Here is a 21154-nt window from a genome sequence, read left to right on the forward strand (position 1 = left end):
CATATAATAGAACATCTTCCACACTTAAAAATAATAAAATACAATATCAATATAAAATATAAATTGATTGGTGGATTAGTGACATTAAAAGTTAATAGTATATTTAACATTTCTCTTCTTCAACGAACAACTGCTTGGTGGCTATAATTAGGTTAGCCTACAAATACCATCTAATTTGACTGCCCCTAGAGGGCTACTCAGCTATACAGCCACACATCAACAGTGTACAGGAGGGATATCCAATATATTATCAGGTAGCCTAACTAGGCTATTCACCTCCCTAATCCCTCCCTAGATATTTTACACATCTCAGACTGTGAACAATGACTCTAGGGCCTGTTTGACTTCAGTCTCTCACTGACAGAAGCTATTTTACTGGACTAATGCTATGCATCCCAGAGGAAGAGTCTCTGCAGACTGTAGCTGATGAAAGCCTGACCAGAGCTTCTCTTGGTCCAGATCCCAGCCTGCCAGGGCCCAAAATGATAAATAGCTGAATGGTACGGCGAGTTACCCTAGGATTAGGATAGGTGTCAGGACAGGTGTAGGACATGACAGCATGAAAGCCAAACCTAATCAAGAATAAAGTGATGTCAATTATATAATTGCATTAGATGATGCTGAATAAAGACACAACCACAACTTGTTACACACTTCTGCACTACAGATAATAGAAGCTGCATCCAGCCAGTGGCCCTCAAGTTAACTGCCTCCATCTTCTCAGTCCGTTTAGTGGCTTTTATTACATTGGGAATAGGAAGGCTTTCTGTATAGGAGCTGTTGGCTTGCCCATCACACCCCATATATAGGCATATCAGCGGTCAAATGTCTGGAAGCGACGAATCGCAGAGCTGATCCTTAAAAAAACGACAGGGCACGCTGAAGGCACCGCGCACGCCCACTCCAAAAAAGTAGTGGATGTCCAAAGGAATCCAGTGGCCCCCCCCTTGAAAGTACATATTTGACAGGGCACAGTCAGGAAGAGCTCGCACTCCAGCTTTGCGTTCAGTTCGGCACAGACGCTCGAAACCTCCTCTCCTCGATTTCTTTCGTGCAGTAACAACACAAATAAACAGCCATGGATGCCATTAAGAAGAAGATGCAGATGCTTAAGCTCGACAAGGAGAATGCCTTGGACAGAGCTGAGCAGGCAGAGGGAGACAAGAAAGCCGCCGAGGACAGGAGCAAACAGGTCGGCATTTGTTTTTTGGAACATCCCAAAGAACCGTAGAAAAAAGCAGGAGTACCGGTGGCTGCATGAGATCCGCTGCACTTCGGTTAAATGGATCGTCTCCTAATATGGATTAACTGATTTCACCGATGATTCCGAATAAGGATTTAAAATTAAGAATAAGAATTTTTTTCCCTTGTTTTTTGGGGGATATTCTTAATCATCTCAACTGGCCAATTTTTGGTGTGAAAGTGAATGATGCCAATAATTATGTTAGCTTAATTATGTATAGGCCTAGTAGTTTAATTAATTGACTCTAGTGAAGAATAAATCTATTTTAGTTAATGCATGTTTTGTTGTAATTCTAAAACGTATAGCTACTTAATTGAGTAAGTTATGACTTTTTCTTTATATGCATGTATAGTTAGAGGATGAAATGAGAGAGATGGAAAAGAAATTACGCATTACCGAAGACGAAAGAGATAAAGTGTTTGAGGAGTTCCAGGCTGCGGAGGAAAAGTTGCTGAGCGCCGATGAGGTGGCGGCGAAGGTAATCCATTCCACTTGCATGAGTTCTTCTAACTTTTATCTCCATTCTCTCTTCTCCATCTGTCTGTCCGTCTTGTCTCTGTCATGCGCTCTGTGCGCCCTGTGCGCCCTGCACCTCACGCACTTTCCCGCTGGTCACCTCTGAAAACTATCTGCACTTAAAAACACGCGCACCTCAGCTTGAGGACGACCTGGTAGCTCTGCAGAAGAAGCTCAAGGGAACTGAGGATGAGTTGGACAAGTACTCCGAGGCTCTTAAAGACGCCCAGGAGAAACTTGAGGTGGCCGACAAGAAGGCCGCTGACGTAAGTAATGAAGTTGGACACAAAATAATGCACCATTTATTCCTGCACTTTAATAGCTTTTTCTTCACATCTTTGGCACGTCCTGTTTTGTCACTGTGAGTTTGTGAAACGACAGCATTAACGTGACTGGACTTAGGCTATAGGCTATACGTTCTAATTGGGATCTTGGGATGCATTACCTGGGTTGGGTATAGGCGTTGCACACTTGCCCAGTTTATTACTGACAGCAAATCATGTTATGTTAATGTTACTGTTGAGTTTTCGTTTCACTGTCCACAATCACTCACGATTCGACGCAAATAATGTATGGCTAGAGACCTATCCAAAATCTAATTTATTGTATTTATTTGGGCTATAAATTGTAGATATTTTCATTGTCGTGAACTCTTTGGTAGGATATATCACAAAGTGAACTTGCAGAAAGAAGCCACAGTCTTCCCGGAGCGCAGAAGCGCATGGATAAATATAGCGCACTGCTTTATATGGTCAAGATAGAGCGCACATTTCGGGGCTGTGGCCGAGTCTTGCGAGTGCGACAGGATTACAGTTCAAGGAAATGTATATTTAGACAAATTATTGAAAAATCTTCATTCAATGAATAATTCATTTAATCTCCAGTTCTCAACTAATCTGAACACCTATAGGCTACAGAATATTTGAAAATGTTTCAATAATACAAAATGAAAACTATGCCAATGCTTAAAAAAAACACTATATGCCTACAGTAGGCCTACAGTAGCATTGAGAGTGAACATGCCCATGCCACATGTTAATTAAAGTTATATATTTTCAAAAAAGATAATTAATTTTTGTAGTTATTTGTACTTTTTTAGATTTAGATTTTCAAAACGACTAAAATCCTCTTGGAAATAGGCTGACTGAAAACATCAACTCAACAGATGTCAGAACCACTAGAAAAAAATGGGTTTAGTCATGTTGCACAAACATTAAACATATGACAATGTCATGCTGACAAACAACAACGTTCAACAATGTATCACTGAGAAAGATGACAGTCAAAATGTGGGCAGTTTAGGTAAACAACCGTCATGTAAGATAACGCATACCAGCAGCAGTTTATACTATGGATCGACCAATAGGCTATCCATTGAACCGGCCTGGTACAGTATTTCCACCACTTATGTGTACTTTTCAGGCACGTCCGGCAGAGGGCGATGTAGCTCAACCTAAGAAACCTCGCCATCAATCCAATAGAGCCTGATGGATGCTCAGTATAATAGTATACTGGGTGAGTTATAGCAATTAAAGTGACAATATTAGTTTAAAAACCAAGTGTCGCTCATTCATATTTAATACGCGTACACCGCAGATGCACACAGCAGCAATATGCTAAAACACAAAAAAAGAGTCATTGTGTAAACATTGTTACTTCCGGTGGAAATGACTTGCCACTGTTGAGTGCGTCTTTAAAAAGCTGGCGCACTGTTCAGCCTGTCTTCACGCAGAACACAGGGCATTCCAAGGCGTCATTTTTGGCCACATGTCAGTTAAGGGACTTCTCTGCAGTAACAACCAATTTTAGTATTTGTTATCGTTATCATCGTTGTTTAATAACAATGCCTGGACTAGCGACGGTGGAGTCAGTTAAGCGAAAAATCAAAACCCTGCAAGAGCAGGCAGACGGTGCTGAAGAGAGAGCCGAGACATTACAAAGAGAATTGCTCTCGCAGAGGAAAAGCAGAGAAGACGTAAGAATGTTTACCATTATTTTAGAAAATCAGTTATTATGGCGGTCGTGTCATCCGCTATACGTAACCTGTAAAAAATATGAATACGTATTTGGAGGGGATGCGATGCTATAGCACGCAGCCCTCCTCCATAGGGGACCGTCTGCTACCCCGCAGTGCTGTAAACTGAGTTTATTTAATCCTACAAGGTGTACGTCAGTCCCACATCACGGTTTTATTGCCCAGACTAACGTTAGCCCAGGGTAAGTGATCAGTTTCCCCGGTGCATTGCAACAGCCTCTTTGGTTACAGATGGTCAAGCATCGATGCATTTTTGTTGCAGTGACATTAATATTGTTCTGCATGCATTTCCTCACCAGGAAATGCATGGAGGAACCAGTGCATTGCTGTGTAGTGTAGCCTATACAATGCCCTTATAAGGACAAGGGGTGTTCTGTTCAAAGAGTGATTTTCCTTCCTACTATGAGAAACCATGCAGCAGCTATTAGGAGAGGGAAATAAATATAAATCTATCTATGTAGAAAATATGTTTTAACTGCAGTACTTTATAATCTCGACAAGCCAATATGATTTGAGCAAACATGGGGTGTTTTTTGGGGGGCGGAGTTGAAACCAGTGTTTGAGCTGATACATTTATCTGTGGTTCACTGGTAACTACAGTCACGACTCTCTTTTGTCACTATTCACGACTTGGTGCACTTTGCCCTAGTCTTTACAGAGTGAGTTACTATGCTTGCGAGGTGAAGAGACCTTGGAGTTTGTCTTCTTAACACACACACACACACACACACACACACACTACAGTGGATTGCACTGCCTCACCACACATTTTCTATTGTAAGCACTACAGCGCCGAAACAGCGGTAAAATTGTAGTATGAATCAGCCCTAAGTCTCTTAATGATGACCATCCTTAAATATACGAATTCCGTTTTAACTTGCAGTACTTCTTACACCCTACGGTTGTGTAAAATTTAGTAAATTACAGAATAATTATAAAACACATTGGCGCTTCACCGTGGGACAAATCTGTGATTGTGTGTGCATTGACAGTAGTAGTACAGTTGAATAGCCCCCAGCCTTGTTCTCCAGGGGCTTGACTAATGAGGCTAGGTATTCAACCTTCTTGCATCCTGGGACGTTGTGCTCATTAGAGATTCTCATTGAGAAGCATTTTAACAATGTTTACTTTCAGCTCAGGGCCAAAAATGACATCAGAGACCTCAATTGCACTGTAAACTCTGTCTGGAGTGTTTGTTAATTTAACTCTTAACCACTTAAGCCCTATTTTATTCTTTGGCTATTTAAAAACGTTATTATTAAACAGAAATTTCACCTAGATAATGGCATGCCCAAAAAATAGCATCAGGATTAATGTTAAGAGTTAAGACACTTGGAATTGACGCCGCATAGTACTACTGTAGACATTAGGTCATAGTGGAAAAAATCAAACTCGCCTGCATTCTTTGCGTTGATGTTTTGTATTTGTGCAAACGCCTTTGTGTGTAGATGTGTGTGTATATATCCGTGTGTAAACCCTGATCTTCAACATTTCTTACATTATCATCTCCTCTTCTTCCCCATCAGGCTGAGGCCGATGTCGCTTCTCTTAACAGACGTATCCAGCTCGTTGAGGAGGAGTTGGATCGCGCTCAGGAGCGTCTGGCAACCGCCCTGACCAAGCTGGAGGAGGCTGAGAAGGCTGCTGATGAGAGCGAGAGGTGGGTTCCTTTTAGACAGACACATTTGGAATCTCTTTATTGTTCTCCTTTTGTGTACATTTTTCTCAAGCAGCTCCCCAGACTGTTGCATTTGAGCAAACATGAGCTGTATTCAGTGGCAGGCAGACTGGGATGCTGTGGATAAATAGGCCATGTGGCTGTGTTTCCCTTTGCTTTTGTTTTGGATACAAACGGCCCCTCTGTGCAGCAGAGCTTAATGTAGCAGAGCCTGACAGTGTACAGTCCTTTACTGTCATCTCAAATGTAAAACTATACTATATCCCCTACCTCTGCTGCAGGGGGAAGCTGTCAGCCCTTGACTTTGGAAGGGCATATTTAAGATTCACCTCCCAGTATTAATGTGTGTCCTCCGCGAGGTCCCGTGTCAGGCATCTTCCCACCTGCGTTCTGTCTGCCCGTCCGGGCGGGTGCATTGATCCGAGTTAAGTTGCAGCTTTTTTACATGAGTGTAGGTGACTCTTAACGCCTCCTGTCTGTTTGTTCCTCTCACAGAGGCATGAAGGTCATTGAGAACAGGGCCATGAAGGACGAGGAGAAGATGGAGCTGCAGGAGATCCAGCTTAAAGAGGCCAAACACATCGCTGAGGAGGCTGACCGCAAATACGAGGAGGCGAGTTTCCCAGATGTTGGCAGACTTACAGGAGCCACCCCATGCTTCCATGCTTACAATCATAAATATTTAAAAGATTGAAGTCTTTCATCTGTAATCACAAAGTATACATGCCAAGTTGCCAACCTACACACTACTGTACATACCGCTAAGTTACAAAAATATTATAATAAAATCCAGTGCGTCAACTCTGAGTGTGCAAATGTACCCAAATGGAACCGTAAGGGTCCATTTGGGTCCATTTGTACACTCTCAGAGTTAAATTAATACCATTTGGTGTGTATTGACTGTATTGTAACACTTGTTGTGCTACACCTAAAGGTCGCACGTAAGCTCGTCATCGTTGAGAGTGAGCTGGAACGCACAGAGGAGCGCGCTGAGCTTAACGAGGGGTAAGACCTCTACACACATCGACACTTCTAACCTGCATGGCTGCTGAGGTTTCTTAACAGCTGGTTTTATAATAACTAATCCACAAAACACAAAGACCTGTTCTCAATATGTGCAATGTGCCCTTTGTTCTTATTGCATGTGCTGGTCATTTGCATGCACACTGTGGTTTGACTGGCTTTGGGTATCGTATGCCACAACCACTATCAGACGGACTCGAGAAGAAGATGAACAGCTCAGAGTTTTGGAGCACAGCCTAAAAACACTAGACTCATCCATTACAAAGGTACTGCAGACATAACGATAGATGCATCTTTGGTAGTCTGGTCTTTGAGTCTCTTCTCTTTTCACTTTCATTCACCTTGTTGAATGAAATCTCTGTCTTGTTTGTTTGTTGCTTTTCATTATTCACGCTTATTTATTTTATTCCGGGCATCTTTGACTCTTTCACAGCTCTAACTTGGCAGGATGTGTGCAACAATTTAAACTCTCATATTTAAAGAGACTTATGTGAAATATATTAACTACATAAACTAACTTTTATACTAAAGCATGTTTACTTTTACTTTTAGACTACTAAAAAACATCACATTCCTGCCCCGTTGGGGCACTTTGGGTTTCTCTCTTCTTTGAATCTACTTAGTTCTTACTTTTTTGTTTTTTCTTTCCTCTACCCCTCTTCTTACTTTTCCTATCCCTTTTTGTGTCTATTCCCTGGTCTGTGTACTTCTTTATCCCCCCTACTTTGTCATCCTTTCTGTTTCCTCCCATCCTTCTATTCTTTTGCACTTGACCCCCCTCCCCTTGTCTAAAACACCAGCAAATGCGCTGAGCTTGAGGAAGAGTTGAAAACTGTGACCAACACCCTGAAGTCACTGGAGGCCCAGGCTGAGAAGGTATGTGTGGCTTGTAGACCAATGCATGCCCATTGAATCCCTCAGCTCCTCCATGTCCTTGGTGGGTAGGGAACAAAAGAGCCTGGAGTGCCACACAGAAGTCCTTATTTCATAGGCAGTGACCATCTTCCATGTATGAAAATAAGCCGACAAATTTCCCTTCATGTGTTTGACTCGTTTTACTATTTTCCGTCTTACAGTACTCGCAGAAGGAGGACAAGTACGAGGAGGAGATCAAGGTCCTCACAGACAAACTGAAGGAGGCAAGTTTCCCAGGGCTTTATCTGGAGATGTTGGCCGGAGGCCATGTTATTATATACTTGCTGTAGGATCAGCATGACACCGTGAAAGAGTTCTCATTAAATCTGTCCCTCCACCACAGGCTGAGACTCGTGCTGAGTTCGCTGAGAGATCAGTAGCCAAGCTTGAGAAGACCATTGATGACTTGGAAGGTATGATTTTCTTAATTTTCGCTTCAGAATGGTATTGTAGAACTTTCCTCAGTATTTTTCCTCAGTATCGTTACGTTTTAAGTCACATTGATGAGGGTAAGTGGTTGTTACAATTTTTTCTCTCTGCTTAAGCCTATTCATTTCTTTGTTTCAGAACCATTTCCATTTCCTCCCTTTATATTCATTGCTGTTCTTTTTCAAACCCAGCTATATATCTTCTTGTCGCGGTCCATAACTTTGCTGGTAGTGTACTTTGTTTCTGTAGGTGGAAGTGAGTTATGGCTTCACAGTGTTCGGATATGTTTACTTCTTATCAGGATCTGCAGTATTACTGGTAGATTATTGACTTGGGGCAAGGGGTGAAGGTAAATCATGTGTGGGTAGAAGAATGTTTCACATGGCTGTCAGAGTAATTATGAAGGCCGAGGCGGTTTCTGTTTTGGTATGGAAATGGGTGTTACATTCCTTGGAACGCGTGTAGGAATTTGCCATGGCCTCTGTTACAATTCTATTCTGTCGTCCTCTGCTATAACTTCCTTCTCTTTTCCCGTTTTGTTTGTCTGCCTGTCATGGCTTGTGTACCTTCTCTCTCTGTGGCCTGGTTGCTCCACTCTTCACCTCCTTCCTTTCCATGTATGCTGCCATCCCCTCCCACCACCTCACCTCACCTGTACCCCCTGCCACCCCAATAGACGAGTTGTACGCCCAGAAACTCAAGTACAAGGCCATCAGCGAGGAGCTGGACCACGCCCTCAACGACATGACCTCCATGTAATTCACCACCACCTACTCCTGCCTGCGTGTGCCCTTTGTCACCCCCTCCACAGTCCACACACCCAACCCCCACTTTCCCTCTACATTCAAGCACTCTGCTTGTCACCCTCTCATGTCCTGCCTGTGCTCATGTATTCATGTATCATGAATACATGTATTCATTATAGCAAGCCCTTCCTCCATCTGTCTCTGTTCCTAAAATGTTTAGACTATTCATCCAGCTAAAAATACAAAATTATTTGTAATTGTATAGGGCAAGTATAATACTTAGGTGGTATTAAAAGCCACTGCTGTATAGTCAAAAGTGAAACCACAATAACCGTAAGTCTCATATACTTCCTCCTTGACGAGTGTGGCTATGAAGAAATGCTGTATTGCGTCAGCAGTGTCAGTCCTTGTTTGAACAGAAGACAGTATGGAGGTGTTCTTTATTTAGGGGTTTATTCTCTTTCGACTGCATTACTCTTTAAATTTTAAGTAATCAGTGTTGTTTCAGCTGCATTACTTTTAAGTTGAAGGTAATCAGTGTTCTGTGTGAGTTTGTGCATTTCCCCTTCTTTTTTTTGTCTTTATTATTCTTAATTAAGTATTGACTTTAGTTTTGTAAAGATCTCCTGCATGTGAGAATTCTGTTGAAATGCACTAGATTGTATTCAACTTTTAATGAGTCTTGTTGATTATGCTTGTAGTCCAGGGTTAATCCCTCTCTATCAAGCATAACTCACTCCCTGTCACTTGTTTTGACTACTAACATGGTCTACTTCTGTCTGGAAGAAAGGCCTTTCTTGTTGCACCATTTTATCGGTTGAAATGGTCTACCATCATCCTGGCTGGTCTCACCATGTGAGATTCACATGGTACACTGTTTTAAGAATGACTTGGTGTGCTTCTCCACACAATTCAACAACAATCAAGGGCTGGTTATTCCAACCTTGACTTTGTGCGTTGAATCTGAATGTATCTCCACTTTTAAACTGGCGTCCATTTTTGGGGCTTGACATTAAAGTTGAACATTTTCAAAAATCTTAAGTGGTTAGGAGGTGCATCGTGGTTCCGCCATGTCGACATTCTGGGTGGATTTGTGGTGCGCATCCCAATATTTCACTGCCCCTTCTCGTCCAGCAAGCCCCCCTGGCTCACTCTACTTCTTCTCTTCCACACAGATAAATTGTTCACAACACATCAAAGACGCCTCCTGCCGGCTGAGCGGCATCTGTCCGCTCTCTCCAGCCTGCTCTCCATTTTCCCAGCCCCTCTCTGTCTTTTTTGCTTTCCTCTCCTCATGTTTTCACCTCATGTCAACGTTAGTTGGATCCCATCTCTTGTACAGAATCTTAGAATCTCTCTGCGTTGTGTAAAAATAAACGTCCTTTCCTTCTATGTAAGCTGTATCTCTTTAATCTGTCCTTTTTCTTTTTTCAACGTTCCTTTTTTTTCTATTCTCATGGCTCAAATAAAACCAGTAAGCCTTGATTTTATGTATTTCATTGTTTGTTTGTGAAACTGAAGACCGTTTTACTAGTTCCAAGTATAGTCTCTCAATTTCGCAGCAGCATTGCAACCATAGTAGCTGAACTGAGTTGCGACTGCTCTCATGATTTTAAAACTGATGCATGCTAGCACTTTTCAACACCTTTAGTATTGTGGCAGGAGTAGAAGACATTGGAAATGTTTTGAAAAGCATGAATTGGCGTTGGATTGTTACAGAGAATGTGGCCAGGTGGAGTAATCGTTGGAAATTGAGAGGATATAGTGCAGTATAGCCTAATTTGTGCTTCAGTGGAAGAAGTGCTGTGAGACATGCTGTTGGACGAGGGATGTATTTTCAACTGGTTAATTATCGTCACGAGAAGCGAGAATCAATTGGGCTTTTGCAGGATCTGTTTAGCCTCATCGTGGTGGTGGACGAAGTACTTTAGGATGACGGATTGTTTGAATCCATTGGGATGCTAGAGATGACTCATGATCTTTGTGCAGTATCCTGTCACTATTCTAAATAAATTATAGATTTACACTTGCTGGTTCTTCTTTGATTAAAACTCATATATTCCAGAGAATTTGGAAAACATTTGCAGTTGCCCGTCTAAAGGTATTGGTCATGAATGATTAATGCTTCTTTATTGAACGTATTCATTGAGATCAAAGAAGTGGGAGTATAAAACCGTTAAGCCAACTTCCTTATGGTCTCAAATTTGTCTTCACGTTTATCTGATACAGTGCCTGTGCTAATGACTGTTATCAGATGTTGATTATCCATGAGAATTGACCAAGTTTGACTGCTGATATGACTATAGAATGGTATATGGTACAATATCATACTCTTCGTTTATTTACCTAAACATCCTCATGTAGAAGTATTAAAGGGATATTTCACTTTCAAATGTGTGTAACTTCAAACTCTACTTTAACCATGATGGATTCATTAAAACGCCTGTCCTTGGTTCTAGTGACTGATATTGTCCTAATAATGCGTGAACGTGAGAGGACCGTGGTTTTTACCTAACGTTTTATTACTTTATAAACATCCCTTTCGATTTTCTTACATCCCGGTTGCTCAAGCCTAATTTATACTTTGCCGTACCTCATTGTCACTTACCGGTCATTTCAGTTGTTAAATCGTTTTGGGAAGCATAAGACTAAATGTAAATTATGCCTGATTTACTCTATTCTTGGTGTCGTGCATTGAAAATGGCTGATCTGCTCAGCCACCGACTGAGCACACAACTAAGTATAAGGTCTTATGCTTTAGCTTCAGTAATACAAGTTCTCATGGGGGGGGGGGGGGGACGACGACACTGACCTGTTCCAGAGGAGGTAGGTACAGTAGTACAACTGGCATGGTACATTCTCTGCTCTTTTCCAGTTTTCCACTAAATCCTCTTTTCTTTCCTCCTTTCTACTTGCTTTCTGACTGCAAAGATCCTCTCTACCAGCAACTTGAGAAAAAACGCCTTCTCACTAATGAACTAAGATTGGTCTTGAATGAGGACTAAACAGTGACTGTTACATTTTAACCATGTACTTTAAATGTGTATACTGTACAATCTGAGTATTCAGGAAAATTATGTTTGCATTGTATGATGCCTGCTCTGCTCGAGATATTGTGTTGCTGCTTGTGTGCACACACAGTATTGTGCACTCAAAATCAGGGATTATTAACAATAACGCTGCATTATATTGGTGGATTTATATGGATGTAGTGTATATTGTATTGTATCAATGCATTCTATATATAGACAACGTTTTATCGTAAGCTGTAATCGTTGTGCATGGTTTGCTTGCCTGCAATCACCCTTATGTCTGGTTTGATCAGTGGTTCGCAAATGTTTTAGCTTGAGATCCAAAAGATATTTGGTGTAGGGATGTACCGATATAGAAGTTCTTGGCCAATACCGATTTAAAGTAACAATTTGGCCCATAGCCAATACTGATACCGATATGTTATTTCGTTTTTGTTTCCCCCTTTTGTGCCAGGGGAAACTAATACATCTTCAATACAAGAAGAAATAAATGTTCAGAATCTACACAAAATGTATGCTTATCAACAAAAGATAAATATTGGCTACTGCCATCGGTTAATGTCAGTTGTATTGGCCGATAACGATGTTGACCGATAACGACAAATCGTCCTACAGATATGTGCCCAATATATCGGTGCCACCCTAATTTGGTGTCTACCTGGCACCCAAACTTAATAAAAAATATATTCCGAGCCTATCAAAACGGTGATAATAGCCAATCTACAAGCTCAAGCATGACACGTGCCCTTTAAAAATGAGTCTGCGACCCCAAAATTGTTTGGGAACCACTGTTGCATGATTGGTTAGATTTGTGACTGACCTGAGTTGATACACTGTGGCCAGCTTTAGTAATAATGCAAGCTAAACATCTGAAGAGTGCATGCGTGTTCGTGTGATAATTAATGTTGTTCATTTGATGTTCTCGCAGAGAAACTGTCACATGCTAAAGAAGAGAACCTCGATATGCACCAGATGCTGGACCAGACTCTAATGGAACTGAATAATATGTGAAAACATTCTCTCTCTCTCTCACACACTCACACACACACACACACACACACACACACACACACACACACACAGGTTTTGGCTTTTTGTACCTGCACCTTGCTTGCCATAAACCACCCTCCTTCCATTCCATCTCCATGGAGTACAAACGGCCAGATGCTATTGTTATTGCACCGTACTGCTTTAAGTGGAACTCAACCGAAGAACAACGGAACACAGTAAAATCCTCAGTGTTCTTTTAAAGGTAGAGTAAGTGATTTCACTTAATTCAAATATCACTTATTTTTTTGTTTTGTTGTGATAATCCTCTCTACTATAGAGTGTGCTGAACATATAAGGAGTTCCTCCCTGTCCCCAGTTAACCCCTGGGGGTCAAAAAACCGTAGGTTTCGTTTTTGACTCTCTATCCTGATTAACCGAAGGCTTAGGTCCCACAGCCAAAAACGAAACCTAAGGTTTTTTTGAGTGAAATCACTTACTCTACCTAACTATAAAAGTGAACAAATGTAAGTTACCAAATGGGTAAATTAACAGTGAGGATTCTACTGTGTAAAAGGGATGGTATAACATTTCCTTAATGAGACCCAAATTGAGAAACCGTTCTTTGCGAGCTGATTTTTATTCTTGTAACAATGTATGCATTCTGAAATAATTGTGTTTTGCTTGACAAGTCATGTGGTAAAAATACATGTGCATTGGTTAAAAGGGTGTTATAAATCTACAATGTTGTTAGTCTTGTACAACCTAACCCGCATTTGGTAATGCATGTACTATACATTTCTATCAAAGGACAAAGTGGAGAAATTTTGCACTTAATTAAACCTCAATGTCATGCAAGTAGACATTGAATATGCCTGGTTGTACTGTATCGTATGTATACTGGTGCTACTGTATTATAATATCAAACAGTTTGGGGAAATGTAATTATTTTTTGACTACCTTTTTATGAAGGCCAAAAATCAATTTTATTTACGTTCAACAGTGGTTGTACAGGTATCTGTCTTCACTCCCAAAGTTTATTTATGTTTCTGTGTGAAATTAATTGCAGTGTAAAGCATTTTGTTTATGGGAACATAAACATACTTTTCAGTACATTTGTCTTTCTTTAAACCACAGTTCAAAATTTGTTCATCTTGTCTAATAGAATGATCTTTGGTTATCTGGTTGTGCATCGTTTTACCAATGTTTCGTTGATGTACATCATGTTTCAAATGTATATGATAACTGAAATGTACAAATAGTGAATATAAATAAAAGTACACGTTTGAGATTTTCTAATTTGTTTTGTGCTGTAAATTGTGCTGAAATTATATGCTATATATATAATGGCCAATAGCCTATGCCCTATAATTGCTTTTTCAGGTGAGTTATAAGAGTTTAAGCCAAAAAATATTTTTGCCAATGTTATTTCTGGCATGTGACAAAGCATGAATTTGGGTAGTGTCATGCGATTTGTCACACGTTCTCTGCATTTGACCCATCTCTTGGAGCGGTGAGCTGCAGCCGTGCCGTGCTCGGGAATCATTTGATTAGTTGATTTGACCCCCCAATCCAACCCTTTGATGCTGGGGGGCAAGCAGGGAGGCATTGGGTCCCATTTTTACAGTCTTTGGTACGACCCGGCCGGGGATCGAACCCCGACCTCCCAGTTTCAGGGCGGACACTGTCTCTAACCACAAGCCCACTGTCTGGTTACCTGTTCATTTTACAGCTTTATTATTTACTGTTGTTACACCACTGTTTCCAAACACAAGTGAGTGAAAATAGATGATCTTCAAGCTCACAACGCTTATTTGATGCGTTGCTATTTTAACTAGCTTGGGTTGGATCCTGGGGAGACCTAACATTTCTCTTTTGGGTCTCAAGCTAAAACTAAAGGTATAATTAAGACTTAAGTGGAACCAGTGGTCTACGCACTTTGAGTTCATATTTCTGCAGACTGCAGGCCATTCAGGCACTTATTACTGAACATATTGCTATGAGATATTTACAACTATTTTTTGAATCAAAACATTGGATTAAAACAAGCCAGTGTGTGTTGACAGGCCCTTGTCTGGTGGTGGTGCTAAAAGGGAGTTAAGTGGCTATGACCTCTGTGAGAGTCATTTTTGTCACCTCAGCAAGGCGATAAAGTGTACAGTGAAGTGGACTGTTGACCCGTCGTGTGTGTTGCACGTGTATGTGTGTAGGCATATAAAGAGAAGGGCAAGAAAGGTAAGAGGGCAAAAATCCATTCTTGTATGAACAACTTGCAATATGCCTATACTCAAACGCAAACAATTGTGGAGATTATTTACCAATTGCAAAATAAACCCACACACACACGTCATCATCTTGTGACTGCAAATTGTTCCTGTTCGCAGATGACTCAGCACTGCTGGTCTCGGACAGGAACAAGCTGCAGGTTGAAAAGGCCCTCAGCTCTGAAATCTGCATCTATACGTAGCTCACTGATAACAAACTATCTTTAACACCTGGGAAAAACTGATTCTATTTGGATCAAATTGTAATCTCAGAAAGGCAGATCGCTTCTTGGTTAGAGTGGGTGACAGTATTATCACACAAAAATATGAAATTACCTACCTAGGTTCCATCCTGGAGGCAAATCTTTCCGGTGACAAAATGGCCACCAACACCAACGTAATCGAAAAAGTCAACCAAAGAGATTCCTATACAGGATCTCCTCACTGGTCAACAAAAACACCTTGAAGACCCTAACAGGAGACCTCGTACAAGGTTTCTTCGACTAGGCATGCTCCTCCTGGTACCACAGCACCTCTAAGGCCCTTAAAACAAGGCTCCAGACTTCCCAAAACAAACTGGTCAGGCTACTACAGTACTTGGTCTTGGCCTCACTCCCCGAACCCACTTCACCCCTGCCCACTTTGACAGGCTGGAATGGCTTAGGGTTGACAACAGAGTACAGCATCTTGCAATGGGTCTGGTCCACAAGATTCGCTACACCACCAAGATACCCTGCATGTACCTGTCAATGAAGTCCACAACCACAACACCAGAGGTTCAACAAACCATGTGCAACCCAGATTCGGCACAAACAAGGGACTAAATGCATTTCGCTCCTATGCCACCAAAATGTGGAACGCCCTACCAACTGTCATTAAGACCCCTTGACTCCTTTAAAACCTCTCTCGAAACTGGCCCCTGTAAAATCTGAATCCCCAACCACCCCCTTTTCCCCTCACTGTAGGCCTATATGTTTCCCCCCCTTTTTTACCTCCTTTATGATGTTTTCCTGTTTTTGGCTATATAGAAGTGTATATTTTGTCTCTAAATGTTATGGTGAATTGAAAACGGTGGACCCTCTTGAAACAAGTGTAATGCTTTATGAGTTTATGGTGTCGTCCACTCACAGTTAACAGTTTTTGTATTGAGTTCAGTTGTACTTGAAATGTACTGTAATTCTGCAAACTGTTAATAAATCAATGATATCAATCAACACACACACACACACACACACACACACACACACACACACACAGAGAGAGAGAGAGAGAGAGAGAGAGAGAGAGAGAGAGAGAGAGTAGCCTATGGATCGTGAATCGATTAGTTCTGTCTGGATTTGGAACAGAAGGGTAACAAAAAAAAAACAGGAAGTAAATGTTCATTTGTGCTAAACGTAAACACCAGCAGCCAGTGAAAGTTTTTAGTATTTGTTACTTTTTAGTATTTGTTACAATGTCAAGATTGTTTCTGCCAAATCGTTTTTATACCAGATGTAACTGCCCGCCGCTCACCGCAGCGCGTCGTTTCACTTTGTTTACACCGCGATCGTCAGATAAACAGACATGCATTTTCTTCCTCCAGCAGCAGCAGTTCGTCAGGAGAATAAGGTCAAGTAGAAGTAGTAGTACATCATGGTCCTTCAGAAGTAGATGCAGGTTTTGGGTGTATGGCATTGGTGCGGGGGTTGCTTTAGCGTTAGGACTGAAATATCACACTGATGCAACTAACGGCTCGTGCGACGCGGAGGTACGTGACAATCGCAACGAGCGATACCTTGCTGCAATTGCAGTCAGCAGAGACCTTCTGGGACGCATAAAGGTGGGTGTCATCCAGTAAATCAGTAGGCCTAGTTCTCAAACGTTTTCATCTCAAGGACCTCTACATTGACACCCGCGGACCCCCATTTGAAATTAAGATATGCCAGTTGTACTTGAAATGTACTGTAATTCTGCAAACTGTTAACAAATCAATCAATCAATCAATCGGTTTGACATGCATTAGGCTATTAGGCATTTCTATCTCTATGAGAGTCTGGGACCCTCGTTTATACGGTAAAATCAATGTTAATTTAACTCTGAGAGTGTAACCATTCGTACACTCTCAGAGTTAGAGACCCATGAGGGTCCATTTGGTTCCTAACACATTTTGCTGACCCCTGGCCTAAATGTCATCTATCAGTGGTTCTCAACCTTTTCAGGCCACCGTGGCCACGACCCCCAAAAATAATCATATTTTGAAATGTCCCCACCAGTAGGCCTATAGTAGCCCATAGTTTGTTGATTACTTTTGATGCAGTATTAAATGGTCTTTTTTTATTCCCCCCTTTTTTTCTTGTTACTTTACTGTCATCTGGGACCCCCAAATAAATAATCATGCAGGAGTAATTTCCTGTGTTCTGCTGAATTTTGGGAGTTTGATACTTTTATCAGGCTTTCTTTACTAGCAATTTCAATTAAAATTAGCTTTATTGGCATGAGAAAGTTTACATTGCCAAAGTGTCAAAAAAAATATACAGTTGGAGGGGATGTACAGGCGTACAGCATTTTGTAAACGGCTGTCATTGCGTTGTTATATACTGTACAGTGTACATGTTATACAGGGTATTAGCATTGGACAATTATGGGATTCAGCCATTAATACGCAAAATGGCCTACAGAAATTGATTTGATGACTGAAGCAATGTAAGACCCATCTTTAATAATATTAACCATTCATTATGGGAACATCTCTCTATGAGACCGAGGGGTCCGTGGGTCCTCCCCCAGAAACATTTTAATATGGTAGATGTGAGTTCCTGTGTTCTGGTGAATTTTGTGACTTTGATACCACATCCAGGAGTGTTGGCAGCCATGGTTCCAAACGGGGCTACATGTCTTTGTTTCATTTCCCCTACTGTCCCCTGCCCATGCCCAGCTGTTTTCACAGATCTCTTGCTGTTTTCAGGATGAGGTGGCGGCACCAGGGTTGGTGGTTGGAGTGTCAGTTGATGGCAATAAAGTCTGGTGTGAAGGTTGGTGGCATACAGCATGCTATTATAAATTAATACGATTTACACATTAAAATCCTCAGTGTGAATTGAACAAATTTAACCCTGTGAGAAAACAGCAGATTCGTCCGTTATCACTGTATTAATTGTACGAAATCAACCGTTATCCGGACGTTGGAATATGGCTAATAAGGCATACTAGACATTGTGGTGTTTGGCTTCACCCAGACTGCACGCATGCAGGGTGGTGCAGACATAGCCTGGTCAAGGACTCCCCCTGCTGAACGTGTAATTGCGAACGCAGTGATTGCGAACGCAGTGAGCACTTACTATGAGACCTAGCAGATCATGTCTGTCTGTCCGTGTGTCTGTCTGTCCGTGTGTCTGTCCCGCTATCCAAATATGGAGTGTGTTGCATCAGCAATCACTCACCTCCATATATGGGCACAAAAGGGGCCAGGTCCACATATACAGTAACAGCGGGACAGACACACAGACAGACAGACAGACAGACATGATCTGCAGGGTCTCAGCTGCGTTCGCTTCCCACGTTTGCGCGTCTTACTGGTTTCCAACTCTTATTGTCGGGGCATGGAAACTAGGGGCTACTAATATTTACTATTCTCTGCCTATCGGGACTTAACTCGGACGGTGCTGAGTCGGGTCTGGTGGCCGTCGCAACGCTCTGCACGATGATTCGCTCGGCTAGCGCCTCGCTCTGCGGTGCCTCATGTGGCTTAAGGCCACCAGACACGGCGTGCCTCTGTCATTCATTGACACAAAAAGTGTCTCCCATAGTTTCAGTTCCGGATTTCCCAGTATGTTGATTATCACATACTGGGGGTATTTCTAAGGTACTGATTACAAACATTCTGTTGATTATCGGGTGATAACATCCAAAGCGGGTGAAGAAAATGAACAATGAGAGAAATTGAAGGTCTATTTTACACTCCCAGTGTGTCATGCCTTTCAATCTGTGCTATTTTACAGGGCTTGGTTATGCTGATTTGGAGAATCGTCTTCCATGTGGACCAGATACAGTGATGCGAATAGCCAGCATCAGTAAGCCCCTCACAACTACAGCTGCAGCACGTCTGTGTGAGGAGGGCAAGCTAGATCTTGATGTCCCAGTCCAACATTATGTCCCCGAGTTTCCCCAAAAACAGTTTGATGGTGAAGATGTAAGTTAGTCAGCATGAACACGAGGAGCCATAGTTAAATCATCTTCAACATACTCCTCTCCATATTGAGTTCCGTTCCCTCTGTTCCCGTCTTTCAGGTCACGATAACCTCACGGATGATTCTCTCCCACCTGAGTGGCATACGGCACTATGAGAAAGATGCCAAGAAAATACGGGAGGATAGGGAGAAGGCGAAGCGACCTTTGAAACCCCCGGCGTCGGAGAAAAAGTGCTCAGCGGAAAACGTAGATAAACCCAAACAAGAAGACAAGAGCAAGGATGCCAAGCCATCTCAGAGGAAGAAGGAGTTTGAGATGGAGGAGTACTACCTAAAAGACAGCTATGACAGTGTCATTCAGGCCATGGACTTGTTCAAGGACGACCCACTCATTTTCAAACCTGGTAATGGCAGTACCAGCTGTAGCAAAAAGCTAAACGTTTAATTTCTTTCCCTCCAGCATTTTGTTAAAAGTGGTTTTATCTTTTTATCACTGTACATGCAGGTACCACATTTCTGTATTCCACGCATGCCTTCACTCTACTCAGCGCGGTGGTGGAGCGGGCTGCTGGCCAGCGCTTCCGGGATCATATGATGAACATGTTCCGTGAATTAGGCATGCTCAACACTGTGCTTGATGAGAATGACCCAATTATTTACCACCGCTCAAGGTAATCAGTAACCTACAGTTAAATCCATTTTCGGAGTTTCTATGAGGATATTTTTTACTGATTGTGCTCTTTCTCAGGTTTTATCACCTCAACAAGAAAGGGCGGGTGGTGAACTGCCCATACGTGGACAATTCCTACAAATGGGCCGGAGGTGGCTTTCTGTCCACAGCAGGGGACCTGCTGCTGTTTGGTAACGCTCTGCTCTACAGCTACCAACTGGCCCAACTCAAGGACCCTAAAGGCTTCCTGCCTGGCTTCCTCAAACCACAGACGGTCCAGGATCTGTGGAGCCCGGTTGACAGGACGGAGGGCAGCTGGGATAAGGAAGGGCTGTACGCCCAGGGCTGGCTTGTGGTGGAGAGCCTGCAGAAGTACGGCCAGTGCAGACGTCGTAGACACTACGTGTCGCATACAGGAGGTGCTGTCGGGGCTAGCAGTGTCCTCCTGGTATTACCCAGTGAAGAGACCATTCAGCCTCACGGGCAGTGTCCAGCCATCCCACAGGGAGTAGTAGTGACCATCATGACGAACATGCAGTCTGTTGGACTCAACAGTACGGCACTGAAGATTGCACAGGAATTTGAGAAAGCCAGAAGCCAGTAAGAGGATGTTGTTTGCCATACAAATATGTTTACATTACATTACTTTCAAATAAGACACTTATTTTCAAATAAGACACACTTGCATGTCTATTTTAATTATAATTGTTTATGTTTCTGTGGGTAAATTTAATAAATTTGATCTGTTATGTTATGTACATTTACATTTATTTTATTGTTGTTCGCAAGCAGGGTACCTTTGAATGTGTTGCAGTCTGAACTGAGCCCTGCCTTGGAAGCTTATTTTACCACTAGGTGGTAGCAGTGTACCATATTTCTACAAACAAAGGAAGCCCACTGACATTATAAGATGACAATTTGTTTGCTAATTACAATGTAGCAGTTGAGGCAAGTTCACTTTCCATTACAGACACGTTTTTGAATTGGACTAAAGCATTTTATACTTGTTACTATGTTTTGTTAGTTTGGCACTTTGTTATTGGTGAAGTTGCACTAGAGACTCAAGGATCAAGTACAATGACTTAAATACTTATGCATACTATTTTATACATGGGCAATAAAAAGGATATTTCACTTTCAAACATGTTTGCACCCCAGACAGTTTTTAAGTTGCTTGATTCAGTATTTAGATATAGATAGATCTTTATTTGTCATTGCAACGTGTACAACGAAATTAAAAGTGCCAACCAATCAGTGCATTATATCACAAAAACAACATACTGTACAAGCTAAAACAAAACACCCATGACTTCTTGTTATTGCACAACCCCAGCAGCACTAATGCACAAACATGTAATTTCAGCTGTTATCGCACAACAAACCCTTATTGTACTTATGCAGAGCAGAGATAGCAGAGAAAACTAAAATGTGTTTTTCTATTTTTTAGCAG

General features: G+C 41.9%; 2 protein-coding genes and 1 long non-coding RNA gene across 4 annotated transcripts; all 3 read left to right on the top strand.

The window, feature by feature from the left end:
• Nucleotides 1–974: 974 nt before the first annotated feature.
• LOC308314342 (tropomyosin alpha-1 chain-like) lies at nucleotides 975–10070 on the top strand. Its single transcript, XM_080761926.1, has 10 exons — nucleotides 975–1192; nucleotides 1900–2025; nucleotides 5321–5454; nucleotides 5968–6085; nucleotides 6407–6477; nucleotides 7296–7371; nucleotides 7572–7634; nucleotides 7754–7823; nucleotides 8516–8594; nucleotides 9761–10070. The coding sequence occupies exons 1-10, from the start codon at nucleotides 1079–1081 to the stop codon at nucleotides 9762–9764; spliced, it is 855 nt and encodes a 284-aa protein (XP_080618052.1). The 5' UTR covers nucleotides 975–1078; the 3' UTR covers nucleotides 9765–10070.
• Nucleotides 10071–11410: 1340 nt separating this feature from the next.
• On the top strand, nucleotides 11411–13899 carry LOC308314343. The gene is made up of 2 exons (XR_013963960.1): nucleotides 11411–12843; nucleotides 13092–13899. It is a non-coding gene; the product is annotated as an uncharacterized lncRNA (long non-coding RNA).
• Nucleotides 13900–16232: 2333 nt separating this feature from the next.
• Nucleotides 16233–20453, top strand: lactb (lactamase, beta). Of its 2 annotated transcripts, none has more exons than XM_080761921.1 (6): nucleotides 16233–16687; nucleotides 17783–17879; nucleotides 18846–19036; nucleotides 19135–19438; nucleotides 19540–19705; nucleotides 19783–20453. In XM_080761921.1, exons 1-6 carry the CDS (start codon nucleotides 16244–16246, stop codon nucleotides 20306–20308), a joined length of 1728 nt encoding a protein of 575 aa, XP_080618047.1. In that variant the 5' UTR covers nucleotides 16233–16243; the 3' UTR covers nucleotides 20309–20453. The 2 variants fall into 2 exon arrangements, with proteins under 2 accessions (XP_080618047.1, XP_080618048.1); XM_080761922.1 differs by having other exon boundaries at nucleotides 17813–17879.
• The last annotated feature ends 701 nt before the right edge of the window (nucleotides 20454–21154 follow it).

Source organism: Protomyctophum bolini, assembly GCF_963924005.1.
Source record: "Protomyctophum bolini genome assembly, chromosome: 4".
In the NCBI taxonomy this organism is placed as follows: Eukaryota; Metazoa; Chordata; class Actinopteri; order Myctophiformes; family Myctophidae; genus Protomyctophum; species Protomyctophum bolini.

What these genes read in the sequence shown, in the direction of transcription:
- LOC308314342 (XM_080761926.1), top strand. Translation starts at nt 1,079, where the DNA reads ATGGATGCCATTAAGAAGAAGATGCAGATGCTTAAGCTCGACAAGGAG. An exon ending in CTGACCGCAAATACGAGGAG is followed by an intron (nt 6,086 to 6,406) that starts GCGAGTTTCCCA and finishes CTACACCTAAAG; the next exon opens with GTCGCACGTAAGCTCGTCAT. An exon ending in CGCGCTGAGCTTAACGAGGG is followed by an intron (nt 6,478 to 7,295) that starts GTAAGACCTCTA and finishes CTAAAACACCAG; the next exon opens with CAAATGCGCTGAGCTTGAGG.
- lactb (XM_080761921.1), top strand. Translation starts at nt 16,244, where the DNA reads ATGTTCATTTGTGCTAAACGTAAACACCAGCAGCCAGTGAAAGTTTTT. An exon ending in CAATAAAGTCTGGTGTGAAG is followed by an intron (nt 17,880 to 18,845) that starts GTTGGTGGCATA and finishes GCTATTTTACAG; the next exon opens with GGCTTGGTTATGCTGATTTG. An exon ending in ATTATTTACCACCGCTCAAG is followed by an intron (nt 19,706 to 19,782) that starts GTAATCAGTAAC and finishes GCTCTTTCTCAG; the next exon opens with GTTTTATCACCTCAACAAGA.